The 21565-nt window shown below is 39.2% G+C and overlaps 2 protein-coding genes across 10 annotated transcripts in view; one reads left to right on the forward strand and one right to left on the reverse strand.

Moving 5' to 3' along the window:
* Positions 1-967: 967 nt before the first annotated feature.
* Positions 968-7489, reverse strand: TEX36 (testis expressed 36). Of its 3 annotated transcripts, none has more exons than XM_083844480.1 (4): positions 6773-7489; positions 5849-5980; positions 3174-3254; positions 968-1832 (listed from the first exon to the last, which is right to left on the reverse strand). In XM_083844480.1, exons 1-4 carry the CDS (start codon positions 7145-7147, stop codon positions 1584-1586), a joined length of 837 nt encoding a protein of 278 aa, XP_083700606.1. In that variant the 5' UTR covers positions 7148-7489; the 3' UTR covers positions 968-1583. The 3 variants fall into 3 exon arrangements, with proteins under 3 accessions (XP_083700606.1, XP_083700607.1, XP_083700608.1); XM_083844481.1 differs by lacking the exon at positions 6773-7489 and adding an exon at positions 6157-6756; XM_083844482.1 differs by lacking the exon at positions 6773-7489 and adding an exon at positions 6235-6754.
* Positions 7490-10410: 2921 nt separating this feature from the next.
* EDRF1 (erythroid differentiation regulatory factor 1) overlaps positions 10411-21565 on the forward strand; it is a 31387-nt gene continuing 20232 nt past the window's right edge. For 6 of the 7 annotated variants that reach the window (XM_083844587.1, XM_083844590.1, XM_083844589.1 and 3 more), the window contains exons 1-15: positions 10411-10590; positions 10708-10916; positions 11947-12013; positions 12340-12465; positions 12983-13107; positions 13509-13668; positions 14899-15000; positions 15305-15426; positions 16399-16510; positions 17173-17320; positions 17404-17512; positions 17623-17734; positions 18495-18755; positions 20226-20297; positions 20410-20560. In XM_083844587.1, the coding sequence (XP_083700713.1) occupies positions 10522-10590; positions 10708-10916; positions 11947-12013; positions 12340-12465; positions 12983-13107; positions 13509-13668; positions 14899-15000; positions 15305-15426; positions 16399-16510; positions 17173-17320; positions 17404-17512; positions 17623-17734; positions 18495-18755; positions 20226-20297; positions 20410-20560 (1945 nt within the window). In that variant the 5' untranslated portion in view covers positions 10411-10521. The remainder of the gene's footprint in view (positions 10591-10707; positions 10917-11946; positions 12014-12339; positions 12466-12982; positions 13108-13508; positions 13669-14898; positions 15001-15304; positions 15427-16398; positions 16511-17172; positions 17321-17403; positions 17513-17622; positions 17735-18494; positions 18756-20225; positions 20298-20409; positions 20561-21565) is intronic. The other variant, XM_083844588.1, reaches the window with a different exon arrangement.

Genomic DNA, 21565 nt, shown 5'->3' on the forward strand with positions numbered 1-21565 from the left:
CATAGATAAACATTACCAATGTAGCAAGAATGTGTTTCTTCCTTCTGATGGAGGTCCAAGATTGCCCTCTTGAGTACGCCAAACAGCATGGGGTACTTCATTTACCATGTGATTGGCACACATATTAGTTTTGAATCGGTTTGGAGATGAAATTGTTGGCTAAAGCTCTGGAAATTCTGACTCGAGAGTTGTCAGGCAGACAGTCTCTGAGAAAAAATAATTCTTTTTAATAACACTATGTTACTTGGCTTTTTATCTGTTTTCACATTGTTCTATGATGTTTTGCATTTCTGCGTATTGTATATGTACCCCAAGAACTTTAGTAAGGGAAACTTCATATATAAAAAGTTTATTATTTCAGCATGTGCTCATAAAATTGCTAAATGTTTGGGGAAATGTTCTAATATAATCTATGGTGATGGCACACAGAAAAATCACCCATTGCAAGCCGACACAAAAAGATGTATCTGTTTACTGAAAGGAAGAAATCATTTCTTAACATAGTTCATTTTCTGGCATCTGTTATAGTGCAAGAAATTCTAAGGGATTAGAGTTTATTTTTTCCATTTATCTTGTAAACAAAGAAAAAAATATCTTGCATAGCAACAAGCTTATTTATAGTATATTATAAGATACGTAGTTTTGTCTTTTATTTTATTGATATTAATGGAAATGATCCAGAAGAGGAAAACACATTATTTAGAGGTCTGACTCTAATGCCTCCCATAACTAAAGTCAGTAAGTATCCTGGGAGCAGAGCGCTCAGAGGATTGGTTCTGAATTCACTTCCTTAGGGACATGTAACTATAAAACCATCAGTTCTGTTCAGAGCCAGTCTACTTGAAACTCTAACTTTTATGCAGCCTTGCACTTTCAGCTTGAGCTGTTTTTTGCCTTACTGCCATGAATGACACATACATACATACGATCCCATTTTCTAGAATTACCACACAGGCACACAAACATTGCCTGCCACATCCTTTCTTTATTTACTTACGCTACTGCTGTGTTACAACAAAGCATCACAGTTATTTTGCACAGCAATCTAATGCTCAGCATCTTTGTTATCTAGTTTCCCTAACGGCTAGCAACATGCCTTCATCTCCATAAAACCTTTCAGAAAAGTTTATCTCATATCTGAACATGCAGTTTTGGCTCCCTGCTGTGGTGAACCCTCAAGGATCCAGTTCCATTATACACTTCTGTCAACACAGATGCTGTCAGCTGCTTGAGGTATAGCCATACCATTGATTCTGAAGCTGAAGGAGCTTTTGTGTGAAGATGAGGATCAACCAGTATCAAATAACACAAGTATAGTCACCACCTATGTTCTCCTAATACAGGTATTTCTAAAAGTATGTACAATCATGCTTTTCCTCACAATGCTTTTCTTCATTAAATTTTTTACAGTAATGCATGTTTTCAGAGTAACCCAGGATTGCTGACTTCAAAGAACTCTCAGCTATACTACCACCTTATTCACTTCACACGTTTATTTCATCATTCATTTGAGTGACAACTAGTTCAGATCTCCAGAAAAGGCTCTGATTATGTAAGTCAGTGCTACAAAGGTGTTTTTATAATTACGATGACTTGTTTGGTTGCATGTTTTTTCCATTCTCAGGAGCAGATTTGTCAGTGCGAGATTCTTCTGTGTGGTGTTTTGGATATCGCCTACAGAATGGGCTCTCAGTATTCTGATCCTTCACAAATGATGTCTGATAAATGGTTAAGCCATCCTCACTGCTAGGAACTGATTCGTGAGCCCACAGGAAGAAGTTCTGTGAATTCTGCTGCCTTCTCTCTGGTTCCACCTTTCTCCGGCCCATACCCTAGAAAAAAGATTGAAAGAAAAATTCATGTAAACATATGACTTACAATCACAGCTTCACAGATGAAGCTTGTAACAGTCACTACCCCACCAGGAAGTTATCAAAGCTGTTACCACAGTGATTTCAAGAACTCATGGTTGATCTTTAGCAAGTTAAAAATAATATTGCCAGACTTGCCTGTACGAACATTTCTGGTTGCATATATAATAGGAAATATGTTGACTTTCCATCCATTACTACTACTAATAAACCACTTACACTCTGCATTTCTCTGGCATACAATATACTCAAAGCTGTTTAGCTATACTTAGCTAAACTAATCTTTAGAGTAACCCAGAGAATTAGGTTAATAATTTTATGTTTGGACTGCAGCAAAGAAACTGAGACAGACTATGAAATCTGAATCTTCAAAACTATCCCCACAGAGAAACGGAGCCTGATTTTCACAGTCTGTAGCTTGCAGGAAATTTATTTGAAATTATGTTTGATTACTATCTCTAGAACTGTGAGACACTGCATGAAGTGCACAGAAATGGAGGTTACTCAGTATTAATGAATTATGAATACCCAAAAGATAGGTCTAACACAGCCCAAAGTCAGGGAGGCTTTCAATATCACAGCTTGCTTCTTCTTCCTTTATTCATTACCTTGTAAACTGCTCAGTTTCTTTTGCTGCCTAGAAAAATGTCAAAAGCTGAAAAACACAAACCTGTTGCACATACAGCAAAGCCAGAATAATTTAAAATCTCAAAGTTGTGGCTTCTGCAACATACATTTAAACAGGTCTTTTGTTTAAAGAGAGCTGAAATGGAAAATAAGGTATGAAGGAAATAAGGTATGAAGGAAATTAGGTAATAAGGAAAGGAAATAAGGTAATAAGAAAAATAAGGTATGAAGATATATTGTGGGTGTCCTATGGATTTTGTTTAAACTTATGATGAAGATGAGTCTGAACCAAATATGAAGGACTGTGAATCGTGGGGCTGTGAAGTGGCTAAGACTCCCCCAAAAGCTCATCACAAGGCAATCACTTTTAGCTGAGTAATAGGACATGTAACTGGGTACAAAATCATGCTAAGCCATACCTAGCAGAACCACTAGAAAATGCCTGTCGGAGACCCAGATCACAGAGCTTTATGTTCTTCTTGAATTCTCAATGACCATCTGTGCTGCTGTATACATGTGTCAGTCCCAGAGAAGTCACATCCCTATACTAATAAAAAGTGTGTTTTTCTTTGCTATTTGCATTTTTCTCTTCTCACAATTCTGAGCATCAATAATTTTTGCAAGGGAGAGAAAAGATAACGATCTTGCTGATTTTTCTCAGTGCTGGGTACTTACAAAATCAAAATATTCTCCTACATTCTGCAGGCAGTGTCTGTTGTCATGAGAAGAAAACGGGAAGCTGTTGTTCACTGCTCTCTGAAAAAAAAATTGAAAAAAAATATGAATTTTCATATACTTTGTTTGGAGTCTACTAGTCTTAGTTCTTATATTCTGGCAGATGCTGAAATCACAGCTGCTCCATTCTGACACAGAAATCATTTTCGTATGTTAAATCTTCATTTACACATAATTTTATTGGGACAAAATGGACCCTCTGTATTTTTCTTTTCCTTTTATTTTTTACAAAATAATCAGGAGGATTTGTGTTCCCTTGACTTGCTGCACATATGCATGATTAATATAAAAGCATGAATTTTCAAATAAGAAATGTTACATACAAGCAACAAAATATGAGATATATGTCAGGATTGCCTTGTTTGTTCACTAGCAAGCCCAAAGCTAATTAAAATGAACTACAAAAGGGACCTCAAAACTGAATTAATCTATGATTTATGTACTGAATGTCATGTACACTGCTTGTTGCAGGGGAAGTGGAGGAGGTATTAATCACATAACTAATTTATAATTCCATTTTTTAACATAATGTTCATCCAGACTCTGAAATGAAACAAGAATTTTAGAAGAAAAAAGGACAGCTGTAAAAAAAAAAAAAAAGTAATTTAACATACTTATTTTTTAAAGTTTGTTTACTATATATCATTAGCATATTTTTAAAATAGCTAAAAACTAAACACTGAAAGCTCTTCTGGACTATTAGATGGCCTCTGTTCTTCCTCAAACATTATTTTCCTGTTTCATGTTGGGAATTTTTTTTTTTTTTAATTTTTATTTTCTCTGTAAATGCTCTAGTGTTTTTTAATTTTACCGTTGTGAAATACATTTTTCATCTTCCAACTATAATATTCACCTCCAAACAGAAGAGGAGATTTTAATGTAAAATATGTGTTTTTAAATGTGTTGCAAGAATAAGTGGATTTTATGAGATAAAACCTGAATTGGTTCTAAATATAAATATAACCAAAGGCCTGCCCGAGCAAGAAGAATGACCAAATACAGAATTTGCCTGATTGCATTGCTGTCCAGTTGCATGATCATAGCTTAGGCAATATGGTATACCAGACAGATTCTCTATATTTGAGGGGAGATACCACATGTTCACTTGTTCTCTCATATAGATTCAAGCAGACCGTAGCCTGGTAAGTTCAACAGATATATTCTTCTGGATGTGCTTAAAAATAAACAACTTCAAAGTCAGTAAAATATTAGACTTACTATAATAACCTAGTGCAATTACACATCAATCTGAACATTTTAGGAGTAGTGCTCATTACTAGTGCCTATATGCTACAGGAAAATTGAAAACCAAAATGTTACATGTTGAATATCATTTCTTGGAAGGATTCCCCATATTAAGTAATGTTTACAAAAATCTCTTACAGAATAATTGCATGCCTACCACAAAGTAATAAATAAGATATAATATAAGCTTAAAAAGTCCTATGTTTCTTAGAAAATTAATTAACCTCACAGTGAGTGAGTTCCCTCATACAAAGAGATTAGAATCATCCAGCTTCACACGCAGTGTGCTTCCAACACTGATCAGCATTCTTTTTAAAATGTCACATATGTCATCTTCCTCCTCAGATTGTTCACAAGACATCATATTTTAGCCTTTGATGCTTGTTTGTACTCTTAGTACTAACCTCATTTATTTCTTTATTAATGAGAGAGAGGAATTCCACTAATGCTTTTCAACAGTGAAGGGTTGCTCAACACAAGGCATAATAACATCAGGCAGTCATACTAGTGTTGATAAACATCTATCTAACCTGTTTCTTTCCAAACAGTGGTTAAGGCCAGATGCTCCTCAGAAAGATAGAAAATCAGCATCACGTATAGTTGTATTATACTTTAATGGTCTCCTTTTCACTAGCCACAAGCTTCCCTTTTAAATATTCCTTCCTTGCCCATTTCTGCCCTTCGTTATAGCAAAATTTGTGAAATGAACTCAGTGTAATTGCTATGCTTACAGAAAATGAAAAGAGAAAATATTCTGTGCCCATAGTAAGTGTGCAAAGCAAAACTCAGTGTGATGATAAAATAAGGACATAAAGATGTGCTTATGAAACTGCAATATTTTAAATATGATTTAAAATTACTGCTTATTGCTTCTAAAATTATCTCAATTCTCATTATGAAGGAAACTTAATGTTTCAGATAGGAAGTTTCAAACTTTTTAATAAGCAAAAATAATTCTTTGTTTGAATATCCACAATTTCTGACAATTCAAAAGGAATCATCAAATTTCAATTAAATGCTTTTATAGGGCTACTTTACACACAGACTTTGGACTGAAATCGATCATAATATATTCTGGCACATAAGTGTGTCTCAAACAGCTATAATAACTAATAAAAGGGAAAAGTAACTGGCACTGGAGACCAGCAGGGCTTTGAGTATCTCAAATTATAGCCAAGTAACAGTGAAATACATTTCTCCCTTTGCACAGCCGGCAATCATTTTAATCCCTGAGGCACAAAGCCTGCCTGCTCCAACTGCCCTGCTAACTACCTCAAATCTAAGTGCTGTTCTTACTTATAACTTAGCAAGCGGTACCGTGCAGAAAGTCTGTCTGTAACGGGCTGTATTTTGCACACCCGGTAACTCACCTGCTCCCGAGCTCTGTATGTGAGCGGCAGCCTGCCCTCCATGTGCTGGGCCGCCTGCGCGTCCTGGGCCTGCTTCAGGGCAGAGCTGGTGGTTGACTCAGGTTGACTCTGGCATCCTCCAACATGAGCAAACTGGGAAATAACGAACATTGCGATCAATTAAAAAAAAAAAAAAATCAGATCAGAAATGTGGGCAAAACTGTGTTTTCCCAGTTGTTTTTGTATTACTGGTATTGGAGCAGCACCTAGTGGCCCTTAGAAGCATCGGGAGCCTCCCCCACACAATGCAAGCACTACCGCAAACTTACGATGTGGATCACTAAAATGGACAAGAACATTATTTCTGCAGGAACTTTCCGGAAATTGTTTATATAATGATACTCAGCCTCGTAAAAACATTTAACGTCTTTGTCTCTTTTTCCTTCTTTTCCCCACGCTACTCCTGCAGTTGTATGACAGTAGGCTTGAAAGCACAAAACTTTTTGGTAACAACTGAGAAATTCTAGGCTCAAGGGCTTAAGAGAGTGAAAAAAGTGCTGCGCCATCGCTGCGCCGGGAGGCCACTGAGGGCGGGAGCTGGAGGAAATGTCGGCTGGCATCTCCCAGGAGAGCACCAATTAGGACTAAATGTTAAAGACCTCAAGCATTGCTGGAAAACTGAAAAAAAAAAACACCTCAGTTAGAGGCTGCTTTAGTATAATTTCTGTGAATATGTAGGACACTTTTTCCTCATAAACACCGGGAGCGCAGAGCGCCGCTTCCCCCGAAAACACCTGCGACTCGGGAGGGCAGCCTGGGGACTCTCCTCGCTGAGGGCCAATGTCACCCTCAGCACATTGCTTTTCATCCAGTTCAAGGTTAAAAAAAAAAAGTCCTGTGTGGTTTTGTTTTTTTTTTAAGAAAAACCCTCCTGCCGCCCCTTACCCAGGCACCGGGGCGCTCTGCGCTGGGGCTGGGCCACCTGTCCTTGGGCATGGCTCCGCGCAGGCCGCTGGCCCTTGCCACTCTGGCCCGGTAGCCCCCGGCACACCGTGGTTGCCATGGCGGGTGCTTGTTCCCCTCACAGAGGAGAAGCGCCCCCAGAGCTCCAAGGGGACAGTGCGGGGAGAAAGCGGGGTGCTTTCTGCGCCCCCCCGTGCCCTCCTGCCCTGCCCCGTGCAGGGTGGTGGGGAGAGGCCCCACCATAAAGTGTGCAGGGGTCACGTCTCCACGCCACGAACCCTTCGGCCCTGGGGAAAGTTTGCAGGATTTGTAGTTTATATGCAGGAGTCCCAGCCAACAGATGTTGGCAAAGCTCATTAAAGTCGTATTTTTAGTGTTGTGCCTTTGTATTTAGCGAGACCGAGTTGCCAAGTGATGCTGGCATTTCAGTAAGATCTGATCAACAGATGAGCAAAACCACTGCTCTTACTGGTTTGCTGCAGCAGGAAAAAATGTGGCACAAGTACCGAATGCTGTCTTGAAATGTGAGAGACATGGAGTTCAGTTTTAAAATGATTTACTAATTCTTCAGCACTTCAGTGACACCTTACAATCCGAATGGTGGTAGCTGAAGAGTCATTTGGGCAGAAAAAAACAAGGACACGAGGTACATTATTTCTAAGATGCAATTTCAGGCACTTTTCAAAATTGCTTTACACACATATGCACCTCAATCATCCACGAACCATATTTGTTTAAAAAACCTGACAGCACCTGAGGGATTTTTTTTGCCTTGAGGTCTGAGGACTAACTTGCAACCACCTGTACGGTGTAATTGCCAGCACACCCAGCCCTTGAGCGCTGCTCAGAAGCGCTGGGTATAGGTCAGGGAGAACAGCAGGGACGAGTCTGCTAACGAGCTTGGACGTGGTGGATGGTGGCTTTGGGGTGATCTGCACTGTGATGCTTGCCGGCTGGCTTCAGAAGTCCCAGTGTGTTCATTCCTGTTACTGTCTCTAAGACGGGTGTAGAAGACATTTTTGTACACATAATATTTTGTAACATAACATTTTATGGAAGTAGAGAGTGAACCAAAATGTAAGGCTTCTTTCACAGAAAGAAAAACCGGGGCAGAGACAAAGCCCTTGCTTACCTCAGCATAAGCCTGTTCATGAGCAGTAGCCAAGGCAAACCTTCCCACTAAATCAGGCACAGACCAAGACTTTGTCTCCCAGGCCTTGACAGACTGTCAAGAAGATGACACTTGAATGGCAAGTGGCACTGGCCTGTTTTCCAGCATATTGATATTTAAGGCTAACTTCAGTGGGACTCAGATGCTATAGCCAGCAAATGAAATGAGAGAAAATATGGTACTTGTATTACTTAAGCATGAATGATTCAGACAGTTATAGACATTTATTTTAAAGAAAATTACAAAGTTCCTTCAGGAAAGTCAAATTTTCAATCTTACTATCAGACACAGGTAATGATATTTGGGAATACTAGCTGCCATCCTGCCATTTCTCAAGGCTTTATTCTAAATGACCTACTCTGTCTCTACATATCTGCTGAAGTTTTGGTAATAGATAAGAACAATAATTTGGCTGTTATTATTAATGATGCCATGCTATAAGTTACTTTTAATTACAACATAAAATGACTTCTGTGGTGATTTACAGATGCTAATGTAAACCTGGCTTATGAAAAATAAACTGTTCCAGATAATGCAATTGTTGTCTTCTCAGCCTTGAGTGTAATGAACTGTACTGATGCGTGCCAGGATCAGATCACAAGGCTATGCAGATAGCTCATGCTATTTTTAAGACCAAGGAAGTCAGTGACAGAACAACCAGAGAAGGATAATGAAGAATGTGACAGACAGGGAATGAAACTACAGTTTGTTTTCATTCCGTTCTACTTATTTTCAGATTTAATAACTTGAGGCCCATTATTGCAAACTCAAACAAACAGCACTTTAGCTTTAAATACCCAGTGGTAGCTCTTTATTTTTTTCCCCTTTTTTCCTTTTTTTTTTTTTTTTTTTTCCCTGAAGGACTACAACACTTACATATTTACAGCTGATTTCCACTAAGATATGGATAAAGGTAAAATACATAAATTTAAGGATGAAACTTAGACATGTCCCATCCTAACACTATAAAAGGACTCCAAAGGAACTAAGGAATAAATAATTATGTGTTCTTCCAGTCTGCAATGGCAGTAGGCATAAGTCCAATTCAATAAAGGTTTGACTGAAACTGCTTTGAAATAGTATTTTAAAGAAATGTTATATCTTCAATAAATTGTATACATATGTTTTCATACCAAAACATATTGCTGCTATTTATGGTATTATTGCTAAGAGATACACTTTGTGCTAGTAAAAATATGCAGCATTAGACTGGTTTAGCTTGGTTTACAAGGGAAACAAGGCTTATGCAATTGCAGTCTGTCAAGTTGCCTATTAATTTTCAAATCTTCAGGACATGTTCAATGAACTTTGAGAGAACAGAAGAAATTCAAGGATATTTAAGGCCACCTAAGCTCAGTGAAGATCAGTGGCAGGACAGAGAAGTAACCCAGTAAAGAAAGGCAGACCCTGCCCAGTGGCTATATGCGTATTGTTTGGGGGATGATGCCAGCCAGCCAGAATTTGTGCAACTAACTTCTCAACCAGTCACCAATTGTACTCTCTTGTGGCATGCAGGTGTCACATGAAAAACTTGTGGCTTTGGCATAGGGAAGGAACAATACCGTGCAATAGAAAAACAATGAATGATGAGCATGGAAAAAGCCTGTGGGTACTATTCATGGTGTAATTCACGTAACACTTCACAGCTAAGTCTCTGCCAAATTTGGAGTGCAAGCAGAGGCCAGCATGCCACAGCTTGCTACCCTGTACCTAAGGTGCCTGTAGGTTTCCAGCCGGTCTCCATAACGCTGAACCCTCTCAGCATAACCAAAAGCCCCACCCCATGCCCAGGCGGCCTGTCCCTTCACTGTGTTCAGTCTTGGGCCCCTCACTACAAGAAGGACATTGAGCATGTCTGGAGCGTGTCCAGAGAAGGGCTATGAAGCTGGTGACGGGCCTGGGACACAAGTCCTGTGAGGAGCGGCTGAGGGCACTGGCGGTGTTTGGTCTGGAGAAGAGGAGGCTCAGGGGAGACCTCATTGCTCTCCAAAACTCCCTGAAAGGAAGGTGCAGGGAGCTTGGGGTCAGCCTCTTCCCACAGGTAACTAGAAGGAATGGCCTCAAGTTGTGCCAGGGGAGGTTCAGGTTGGAAACGAGGAGACATTTCTCCTCAGCAAGAGCAGTCAGGCGTTGGGACGGGTTGCCCAGGGAGGTGGTGGCGTCACCGTCCCTGGGGGTGTTCAAGGAGAGGGTGGACGTGGTGCTTGGGGACATGGCTCAGTGGTGACATTGGTGGTAGGGGGTGGTTGGACCGGAGGATCTTGGAGGGCTTTTCCAGCCCTAAAGGTTCTGTGACGAAGCTCGGGACAGCGCCGACATGTGGCGACCAGACCCTGCAGCTCAGCCCCGCCGCCGTCCCCTCAGCGCAGCGGCCCCGCCCCCGCCCCCTATTGGCCACCTCCCGCCCTCCGCCGCCTCTTGGGACTTCACGGGGAAGCGCGCGAGAGGCGGCGGCGGCGCCGTGACGTTGGTGCCGTGACGTAGCCCCCGTGCCGTAGCCCCCGTGCCGCCGCCGGGCCGTGCCCCCGCCGCCGGAGGGAGGCTCCGCGGCGGGCACAAGATGGCGGAGCCCCGCGGCGCCGGGGCGGCCGCGGCTCCGCGGGGAGGAGACGCGGAGGAGCCCAAGCAGGTAACGGGGCTGCGGGAGCCCCTCGGGCTGGGGAGCGGCAGGGCAGGCGCTAATTACGGTGCAGGCGTAATTGCCGTTGTCCCAGCAATTAAAACTGAACTTCTCTCCGGGGACGAGGGGTCGCTGCCGGCTCCGGGAGGCGGCGAGGTGAAGAGCAGCGCCGTGGTGAAGTACTCCTCCGCCCCGCCGCAGGCCGCCTTCGCCCGCCTGCAGGAGAAAACGGACCTGAAGCTGCCCCCCGCCAACTGGCTGAGGGAGAGCGCCCGGCTGGGGCCGGCGGGCACGGCCATCCTCGGCAGCAACAAGAAAAGCACGCCTTTCTCGAGGTGAGTCCGCCAGGCTGGGCTTTTTTTTAATCTATCTTTAAGGCTAAATCTAACAGTGAGCTCAGACCCTATGGAATTCCAAGTAAAGGCTTTTTTGGTAGCAGCTAGATACTGCTTTTTCTTGACCCTTCTTCTACTTTCTCATCATCTGCTCTTTTTTCTGTGCCGTAACCTTGTTTCCTTTCTAAACGATTAATACCGCCAATGTTGCTGATAGATTTTACTTCTTCAAGTGCGTGTTGACACCTTGCCTGAGTCAGTGACGCCGGCTTCACGTGCGTCCCTGGTTGGCTGCTGTCAGTTGATCAGAAACGAGTCTGCTTCGGCTAGCTGCCCTGCTTTCCGTGAGGGATGGAAATGGAACAAACGCAGTTCCCCTGGGTGGTCAAGGAGCCCACTTATGGCTGTTCTGGGTCTTTAGAAATTGGAACTGGCTAATTAAAGGCAAAAAAAAAAAAAAGCAGCTTCATAGTCATATCAGTGAACCCAGATGGTAATATAAGGGGCAAACCCGAAAAGTAGTGTCAGCGTCCTGTGTGGCTGTTACACAGAATGTTAGGGTTTGGAAGGGACCTTAAAAGATCATCTAGTCCAATCCCATGTTTGCTAAATAGTTGAATGCCAGTGAGTACGTGGTTTTCAGAAGTAATTCCTAAATCCATGTTGAACAAGCAAATTCGTGCTAAATCAACTAGCTAGCGAAATTTACGGTATGCAGAAGGTCTTTAAATCATAATGAAATTTTAAGTGAAACACAATATTTCAGATCGTCTTGATTTCAACAAAACTGCTTTTTAGGATGTCTTGAACTTGGATTTAAGCACTTCCAATGATATATTAGGAGAACTTGTGGGGCGTCAAAATGTTTTTGCTAACTAACTTTAGATCTCATTGCCCCTAGTAATGTTCAGCTAAATTCTATTATTTTCATTAAGAAAAAGCTTTCAGAGGTTTGACCTCCTTTGGAGAACAAGGAGGTCTGTGCTTAATGTGATGTTGCATTTATATTAACCAGTACTGTTCTCTGTAGCTTTGGAATGGCGTATGACTTCATTGACTCCATTGGAAATGATGTGGACGTTGTGTCTGATTCAGAGGTACGTGTAATTTGAAGTTCTATCATTCAAACTTCTGTGTTGTATGACCTTATCTTAAAGTACTGTCATGGCTTCTGTCGTGTTTGTATCCTGTGAGGGAAAGTGAAAGTCTATTGAAACACTTTGCAGAATTTAGATGATGCAGAGGAAGAAAAAGAGACATGTACTCACTTATCTGTGTTTATTTTGGACAGCTTTTTACTCAGATCTCTGTCCAAACTCCAGTGTTAAGAGTGTATTCTTTGCTTCCAGTTCTCTGAGAATTGTGATGTATGATAAAGTATAATTATATGGAATGTAATCTCTGTTCTCTTTTCTCCCGCAAGAATATTAAAAAGCTTCTGAAGATACCGTACAGCAAGTCACACGTGAGCATGGCAGTGCATCGCATTGGGCGGACACTCTTGTTGGATGAGCTAGATATTCAAGAACTCTTCATGAGATCATCTCAGGTTAACATTTGTGTTGTTTTAAGTATGCCATATGGTCAAAATGCATTATTTTGAGAATAGTGTAGCCAGCAAGAAAGCATACATGTATCAAAATTCCTGAGAATCATATGCTAGTACTAAAGGTCTACATGAAGCACATGCTGCTATTTTGCAGCAGTTGGTTTAACCAATAACTGCAGCAGAGAATCTGATGTCTTTCTATTTACGGTATTGTAGAATTAAAATTCCACATCAGTCTTTCCTGTAATTGCCTCTATATTGCTGTGCTATTTTACTAATTTTATCATTAATCATTTGATACTGTGCGGTGTCTTGCCATGTATCTGACTTTGTTAGAAGTTGACCTCCTTGGAATGTAACTTTCTAGAAGATACATTTTCAGTAAATGAGCAATTCAAGAGCTTAGCTGTGGAGTAATTTTTGGTGATGATGGTTGAATATTCATAAAGTAATAAGGTACTTGGTTTACTTTGCAGATCTTTCTTGACATTAATTTCATATTTATGATATTGACTAGACAGGGGACTGGACGTGGCTGAAAGAGTTTTATCAAAGGCTGATTGATCAGAAGTGGCAACGAAAAAAGAAGAGTAAAGAACACTGGTACCAGAAGGCTATACTTTCCAAATTCTTATATTACAGGTAACCTTATATCTGCATGAGTGTTGAATTCTGCACCAACTTCTGCTCCATTTCTTTTCTTGAAGTAAATGCTAGAATTGGTCTGTCTTATTTACTGCTTTGTCTTTATATGGAGGAAACTGAGGAGTGAGAACATGTAAATGTTTTTAATAGGCATTGCAGCATTTTAAAATACTAAAGTATGAAATAACATGACTTAAGGCCCTATCTCAATACTCCTTCTGAAAACTGAATTTGACTTGAAACATGCTAGGTATAGTGACAGCTGCCACAATACTGTAAAACTGGTCAATATACTAATCTTTAAGTGCATTACCAAAGCTGTCTGAGACTAACGCATCAAATTTAAATTCTGTAGCACATTCTCATTGCATATTGTCCACTTTTTAATGTTTTGTCAGCATTAATGGTGATGGAGCTGCTCAGCCTGTTCCTTCCAGTTCAAAACAGCACCAGGAGGGTCCTGTTCCAGGTGAGGGTGATGAAGCAGGACAGGCCTCCTGGCCAGCTCCATTTGAAATGCCTTCTTCATTATCTGAAGATCCAGGTGCCTCTAACCAGGTTAGCATAATAGTGTTTTAAAGGACACATTAGTTTTCATAGAGAATATTTGTGTTCCCTATAGAATATTGATTATTTCAGGTTTTCAAAGGTGCTACTATAATACTCTTGCATGAGAGACGGGACTAAGGCATTAGATCTTGTCATTTTAGCTCATGCCAGTGTTTCAGTGCTCCAAATTTCAGAAGAAACTTTTTTCTGTCATTGTAGTACTCAATATATTATGTTTATACACATTTACATATACATATATACTTACCTCTGAGAGACTACATATGGGTAAGAGTAGTTATCAATGATTTCACGTGGAAGTAAGAAAACTTGATACCTGGGTGGTGTGTATAGAAGCTTTTTAGCTTTTTTTTTTTAGTTTGCCATTAAATTCTCTGGCCCTGAATTTATTGTTGAAGAGGAAAATATGGATCTGTGAAAATATTTGCAAAACAGTGTATACAATACTTGCTGTGAGATAACACAGCTCCCTTCCATTTGTGTTATGTGTTTATACAACAAGCTGGGCTCTAATCCAGGGTTTCTCTGTGGCTAAGCTTATTTAGGAATATTGGTAATTCCCCTGTTCTTTGAATAATGCAATATAGGAATTAACATTTTTGAGAGGCCAAAATATTTGTTGTATTAAGTATACCTAGATTATAATTACTGTGCTAAACGGTGTTACCATGAGGTGTGCCAAATGATTTGGGTGGCTAAGTTATGAAGGTTCTAAGCTGCATTGGTCTTAAAATTATTACTGTATATGTTCTGATATAATATTTTAAAGTAGAGAAATAGTTCAGTACTTCAGTGCTCTTATAAAAAGGGTTACGTTTCTTTTTCACCTTCTTTAGGAATTACTGACAAAGCAGACGCTGCTGTAAAGAAGCTGTGTGCATTTGTGCAGTGCCTCTCTCTAGACTTCTTTATATCAGCCTAGAGGACTTACATTCTTGAGGTTGATAATCTGGTGCAGACTCTGGGGTACTAGTGTTTCTATAAAAACTTTTTAAGGCCTATGAGAATATAAGAAATTTTGGTACTAGCTATAGCTAAAGAAGCATTCTAGTCACTGACTAAAGGCTTTTTATAGTTTAATATATATATCTATTTAAAGATGGTAGAGGTGAAGGTTTTTGCTTCCTGTGTTTTTGTTGTTCAGAATATATAATCTTTTTCTATGGCCTAGCTTTACGTCAGCAGCAGAATCACTCCTTATCCTTGTGCTCTTCACAGGGAAGTGTGCCTCTTGAACCCTCATATATAGTGGGGCATGTGGCCTCAGCCCCCAAAGAACAAAACCTGACTACTTTGTTCAATGACGGGGAAAACAGTCAGGTATGCTTATATGTGAAATTTGAGCTCAAACACAACCCCCCCTCCCCCCCCCAATTTAATCCAACACTTTAAAAAAATTTGGTCTAAATTGGAGCCAAGAGAAAAATTAAGTCCCCTGTAGAAGTAGCTTTTGTGGCATCTGTGATCTCAGTCTTTTAAGTTAATGTGAACGCATAGCGTAGTTCATTTTGTGCTGTCTTTTATTTGCTGCTTTTGCATCTTGCTTTCCTGTAGTTCTGCAGATTGTCACAGAGAACGTGTGTTTATACCAGTGATTTATAGACCGTTTTTTCTCTTAATGAAGGGACTTAAAAATGACTTTGTCCGTAACATCTTGTGGACCTTTGAAGATATCCACATGCTAGTAGGATCAAATATGCCTATATTTGGAGGTGGAAGATACCCTGCTGTGAGCTTACGTCTCAGGTGAATTTTGAAGTTAACAAGTTTATATGTTCCAGCCTTGACTGAGTTTTGCTTTGCTTTCCTCTTGAACTATCTGCAGGTCTTTTGGTTGATTCTTAATTTTTACGTGCAGTTTAAAGAAGAAAATTCATGCTTTAGACTTAAATGGCAGTGGCATTATGAAGTGCTGGTAAACAGGAAGTCTCATAGCTGTGCTATTGCACTGGGACTTGAAATATTCTGCTGCTTTTTCTAGCTCTAAATCTTTATTTGAAAGTAGTGGCTCTTTGCAACCTTTCCAGACGTTAGCGTGCAGTTGAATGTTAAAACGCAATGTCCATAATTTCTTCTATTGCTAGTTTTATAAAAGATGGCAGTACCATTTCTTTTACTGGAATTTTGAATTTCAGTAGCTGCTAGTTAGGCACTTCGTAAGTACTCAAAACTTGTGACAATAGTACTTCTGTGTTCTGGCTGTTTTCTGTTCAAAAATGCTTTATGTTGATTACTTGGTTATTGGTCTTTCTGTTCCTGCCTATGCATATTCAGGGAATGAGCAAAAACTTGAAACATACTTGGTGTATTTGTCATCTTTTTAAGACACATCTAGAAATTAACAGTCTTGCTTTGAAAGGAATTTTGGAAGGTCTGGGAGAAGGCTTGCACTATAATTAGATGCTGCTAATGCTGCCATTCCTTTAGAAGTACTTACTATTTTGGTAATAGTGTGACATGTAAAGCTTGTTAAAGCTTCAATCTAAGTGTAGGCAAAAACTTAAAACTGCCAAGGGAATGTGAATGTATTCTATTGGAGAGATCAGTACATTTTTTTATTTGATGCAACTCCTTGGTTGTTGTCTTAAAATATAACAATTCATGAATAATTGGTTTAATATCCTTCCACTAAGGTGACTTAAATCCCATTAGTAAACGTACCTTGTTTTCTGGAGTGTAAACAGGGACTTAAATAACAGTGGAAATACTTGTTTTTAGGGATAACAACAAGCCAATAAATGTGTTAACAGGAATTGACTATTGGTTGGACAACTTAATATGCAATGTACCAGAGCTTGTGATGTGCTTCCATGTTAATGGAATTGTTCAGGTAAGCCTGACTCTTGGCTTTATGCCTACTTCTTCAGTTTCTGAGATTGTTGCAATTGTAATAGCTCTTTCTAATCTTACTCTTCTGACAAAGATTACAAAAATTTTATTGCAAAACAAGAAACATTTACACAGTCATCTGAAAACATTTTGTTCTCTTTTCCTCTCGTCCATGCGTGCAAGATTCCTACTTGCACAGATGCTTGAAGACCAAAAAAAAAGTAGCTGCAGAAATGAAGCATTTTCTTGCATCTTAGAACCTGTGATGTTCACTTGTATGCTTTTTAAGTTTTGATTATATTTACTGTTTTACAATAGCCTACAGATACCAGCTGGGTTCATTCGTTGCACCTGGTAACATGTAGTTGCTGACTTAAGTTTCATTGAAATAGTGGGTAGATATTGTTAACTACATAACTTCTTTCTCACCTTCTGTTCTGTATTTACTTAGGCATAAGTTTATTATAGCAGTGAGTTCTCTTTAAAAGCAAGCATATCTTGATAGCACTACTCAATAAAAGGTGAAGTCATAAAAATTACTTTGACACTGTATCATAATAGTAGACTGTTTCTTTAAGCAGTTAAGAGACATTGACCTGTAGATTTGGGTGGGGTAGTAGCAGAAAAGCCTCCTAATCTTGTTTTAAAATGTATTCCTTGCAGAAATATGAAATGATCAAGACTGAAGATATTCCCAATTTAGAAAACTCTAATTTCTCTACCAAAGTGATAAAAGATATTGCTCAAAATATCTTATCTTTTCTAAAATCAAATTGCACCAAAGAAGGACATACTTACTGGCTATTTAAGGGTAAGTAAATTTAGATAAACTTTAGATAAAAAGGAAAACATTTGTTAATGTCATGCTGATTAATGAAATGTCTTGCCTTTCAGCAAGTGGGAGTGATATAGTAAAGCTCTATGACCTAACCACCCTTTGTGAAGAAACAGAAGACAAATATCAAAATCCTTTTACAATGCCAGTGGCAATTCTTCTGTACAAGTGAGTTTTTAAGTAACTTTAAAGACTTAAACTTGCTTTAAAGATTTTGTTTCCTTCTAACACAAAGAAACTATCCTGGGATCACTAATTTGTTCAACTTTTTCTTTTAGAGTTGCTTGCAATATGATGCTGAAGAAAAACCAGAACAAAAAGCACTATGGCACTATCAGAACACTGCTTCTTAATTGTCTTAAGTTATTGGACAATGGCAGACATCCTCAAGTAAGAACAGTGTGTTTGTGTATCTTTGTGCAAATACAGTGGAAAAGTCTTTTTGGCAATCAGATCCCTCCCTATTTGGATGCCTAAATCTAAAACTTCAAGCCTGAAATCTATTGCTTAAGTGTTTGGATAATTCTTGAGGTACACAGGAGTCCTTAATTTGAGGTGGAGCCTGGGAGGCATGTAATAGAAAACTTTTCAGGCCAATTCAAGGTCCAGGTGCCTAAAATACGATCACTTTAAGGCAGTATGTGTGGTGTATTTTTTTAACCAGATCTGACCCAAATTTCCTAGCAGACTTGATGCAGTGTGACTCATCTCTGAGTGTCAAAATTCCTCTTGTGATAGGAATGTGAGAACTATCTGAGCAAGAATTTAGGCTTTGAGTAAACTTGAGGTAGAAAGAAAACAGCTTGAAACTTCTTGTAAGGAGTATTATTGCTCTCTAGAAGTTGGGGGATTTTGTCTTTCATTTTCATCTGTAAGGTGGGTAAAAACAAATGTGGGCAAGCTTGACTGCAGGGTCTGTGTGCACATACAAATTGTTGACAACATAAACAAATCAATGAAGACAGTATAAGTGTTGCTTAAAAATTTAGCACTGAAACATGGTCAAACACTCTGAGAACATAATCTGAGTACAGTTAGGTAGTTGATTACCTGTAAATACAGCCTAAGACAAATTGCATTGATGTTGCCCATCAACAGAAGCACTTAACTTGAAAATAAATCACTGATTTTTCTTTCCTTATTTAAAAAGATAATTGCTTCAGCAAACTACATGTTATCAGAGCTTTTTCAGTTGGATGAACCTAAAAAAGAAGACAGTACAGACTTCCCTATAAATGGAAACTCTGATGAAAGTTATAGTGAAGAAGAGGAAGAAATGCCTGACAGTGATGAAAACGGTTCTTACAGTAACAGTTCTGATCCACCAGATGACAATAAAGCAGTGGCTATAATTAAATCTGTTGGAGAGTTATCAGTACCAGAAAAATACAAGTCTGTTCATCGAATACGTGTAAGTGAAGTTGTGGATTTTTTTAAGGGGTTTCTTGAAAGCGTTGAGACAGCAAGGTTTGTTATCAAAATTCAGTTACCTGTTAGTTTTGTTTTAAGCTATCATTGTAGGATTTCTTCTGTGTGTTTTTTTGATTTCAGGTTAACAGAAGTATGAGGCAGAAGGGAAATAAACCTTTCTTTAGCTGTTCATAGAATTTGAGGCTTTTACATTAAACCTTCTGTATTGTAAAACTTCTCCTCTACTGTATAGCACCTGTTTTTGTGGGGCATGACTCTGCATTACTAGCTACTAAAACATAAAAGTTATTCCTCTTACAGCAGCAGAGAAAATAGTCAACTGCAGTCATGTTTAACGGTTGCAGGTGACCACAAGTTTACATGGATAGTGAGCCTCTTCTAGTTCCCCCTACTTCTGGAGCAATATTAAGTTTTTGTTTACTGGAGCATCAGCTTAGATCCATGGGGTTAGTCTCCGATCTCCCTCTCTAATTTGTAGGATACTTGGTCAGGATATGGCAGTTTGATTGCCTTAATGTATGTCATACTCCTCGTATACATATGAAGAATAAAACTTCATGTCTTTTTGAATCTTCTTCCTAAGGGGGCAGCTGGATGTGTAACTATAATATTCCTAAAGCTTCATTGGCATAAGTATGCTTTGTAAATGAATGAGCAGAAGTGTAACACTGCTACCTTTAATGTATCTTATGTTCATTATTATAGAAAAACAGGAAAGTGAGAAACTGAGAAGACCAATAAAGAAACTGTCCATACTGTTTTACTTCTGATATTTTACTTATCTATTATGTAAGATTACAGAATTGAATGACTCCCATCAGTCAAAAACTAAACCTGTTCTTCTAATCTCTGTGCTGAGTAGCAATGAACAAACATTCCTAAAAAATTTGTGACTCTTCTTACCATATGAATTTTTAACACTTGAGGGTCCATCAGCTGAAAACACAGGAACTGATACAGGTGTAGAAACACTAAATTTCCCATTTCCTCTTCCCCTTCTACTCCACCCCAGAAGAAATCAAAGACAAACCAAAAAAAGCCCTGAGCTACCAAGCAATGCAAAGATGTTGAAAGTGCTGCTTCAATTTATAGGCTGATGGAAGAATTTCCTTATGGTATCAAATCTGCCTGGGTTGCATTGCAGATTATCTGTGGATACTTTCATAATTAATGTTAAGAAATAAATTCTCTTCCTCCTTGCTTTGTCTCTTGAGATTACTGAGAGAAGCCAAGTATAGATGTTAAAGCAAGCAGTGTAGTGGTAAGCAGTTGTATTAATTGCTCTCTGAGATAACACTGTGGTGCTTTCCAGTGTAGGGCTCAAATGTTTCGTTAACAAGTTTTTTTACTGCAGTCTGTCACTTGTTTCTTCTGGCTAGTAACTTTGATATTTTGTATTTTGAACTTCTGTTCTTTTCCTGTTTCTCCCCTGCTGCCCCCCTCAAACAAGCCTAGCTGTACATTTCCTGTCTGCCACGGCACTGAGGAACGCTGCCGGCTGGTGCTTAGCTATGTCCTGGAGGTAAGCTTACTGTCACATTTCTAAGGGTATTTCACCTGGTACACAATTCTTGGTGTCTTCAGTATTTGTGAAGTATTGCTTTCAAGGTGAATTAAAGCATTTCTTCTTGTAGGGCTTGAAGTCTGTTGACAGCAGCGTTAAAAAAGAGAGTGACCTTCCTGCAGCTGACCCCAGCACGCCAATCCCTTTGAAATATGAAGATGAATCCACCAGTGGTGGTCCTGAGTGTCTGGAAAAACAGATGGCCTTATTTTTAGACAAAAGTAAGTTGCATTGTTGTGCAAATAAGACCTTTCAAGTACCAACAGAAACTGCTGCTACTTTGTTTGTCAAAACAGTAGACTTGTAGGTTGCTAATTACACTATTGTATAAGCAAAAAAATATATATACTCCATAAAAACAAAATTAGAGGACGCAGTATCTCTTTATAAGTATCTAGAGAATAGCACATTTGGGAGACTTTGCATATCAAAGCATCTTTCTGTATTAAACACATAATGTTGCTGGATCTTAGTTGTGGCTTCCAGATGATTTCCATAAGGGCTTAGTAGTTTGGGCTTCAGTAGATTTGGTGTGGGGAGCACTGTAAGTTGTCTGTAGGGTGGGTGTTGTGTTGGGGCTTTTTGGGGATTGTGGTGTGTTTTGTTTAGTTTCAGTAGTCTCTCTTCTTTGTGACTTGGAAGCTTTCTGAAAGAGCTTTTCACTTCTTCTGGCAGGTTTCCCTGTTACACATAGTATCCAGCAGCAAGCATATAAACGTTGCAATTAACGTATACATATTATACTAGGATTATATTATACATGTTATGTATTATAGTAGACATACATATTTATATACATATTACAACTAGGATTTTGGGTTTTTCTGCTCTAAATTGTGGAAGGAAGCAGGAAAGAAATGTGCTCTTAAATACTCAAAGTCCAGAAGCTTCAGGCTATAGCCAGCTTTTATTTTGCTCTTGAGTCCCATAAAAGAGTCTAGGAAGGACTCCTTAAGAAAATAGTTTTCTGCAGAGCGATAAGTCCTGTAAGCAAAGAAATTTCAGTCTTGTATATTTTTAAAGTTCTTTATTCTTTCATTTTTTCTTCCTTTCCCCTTTAAATCTCTGAACAACAAAAAAAATCCAGTCTTTGAGTTTTATTGAAGTGTTCTGATGTTTTTTATTCTAATTTTGTTTCTCATGGATGTTAATGACCTGGAGATGTACTAATGCTTTCTTAGTTTATATCAGATATGTGACCACAGAATGCAGCTTTCTGATAGAGA

The sequence above is a fragment of the Anser anser genome (genome assembly GCF_964211835.1).
Source record: "Anser anser genome assembly, chromosome: 7".
Taxonomy (NCBI): domain Eukaryota; kingdom Metazoa; phylum Chordata; class Aves; order Anseriformes; family Anatidae; genus Anser; species Anser anser.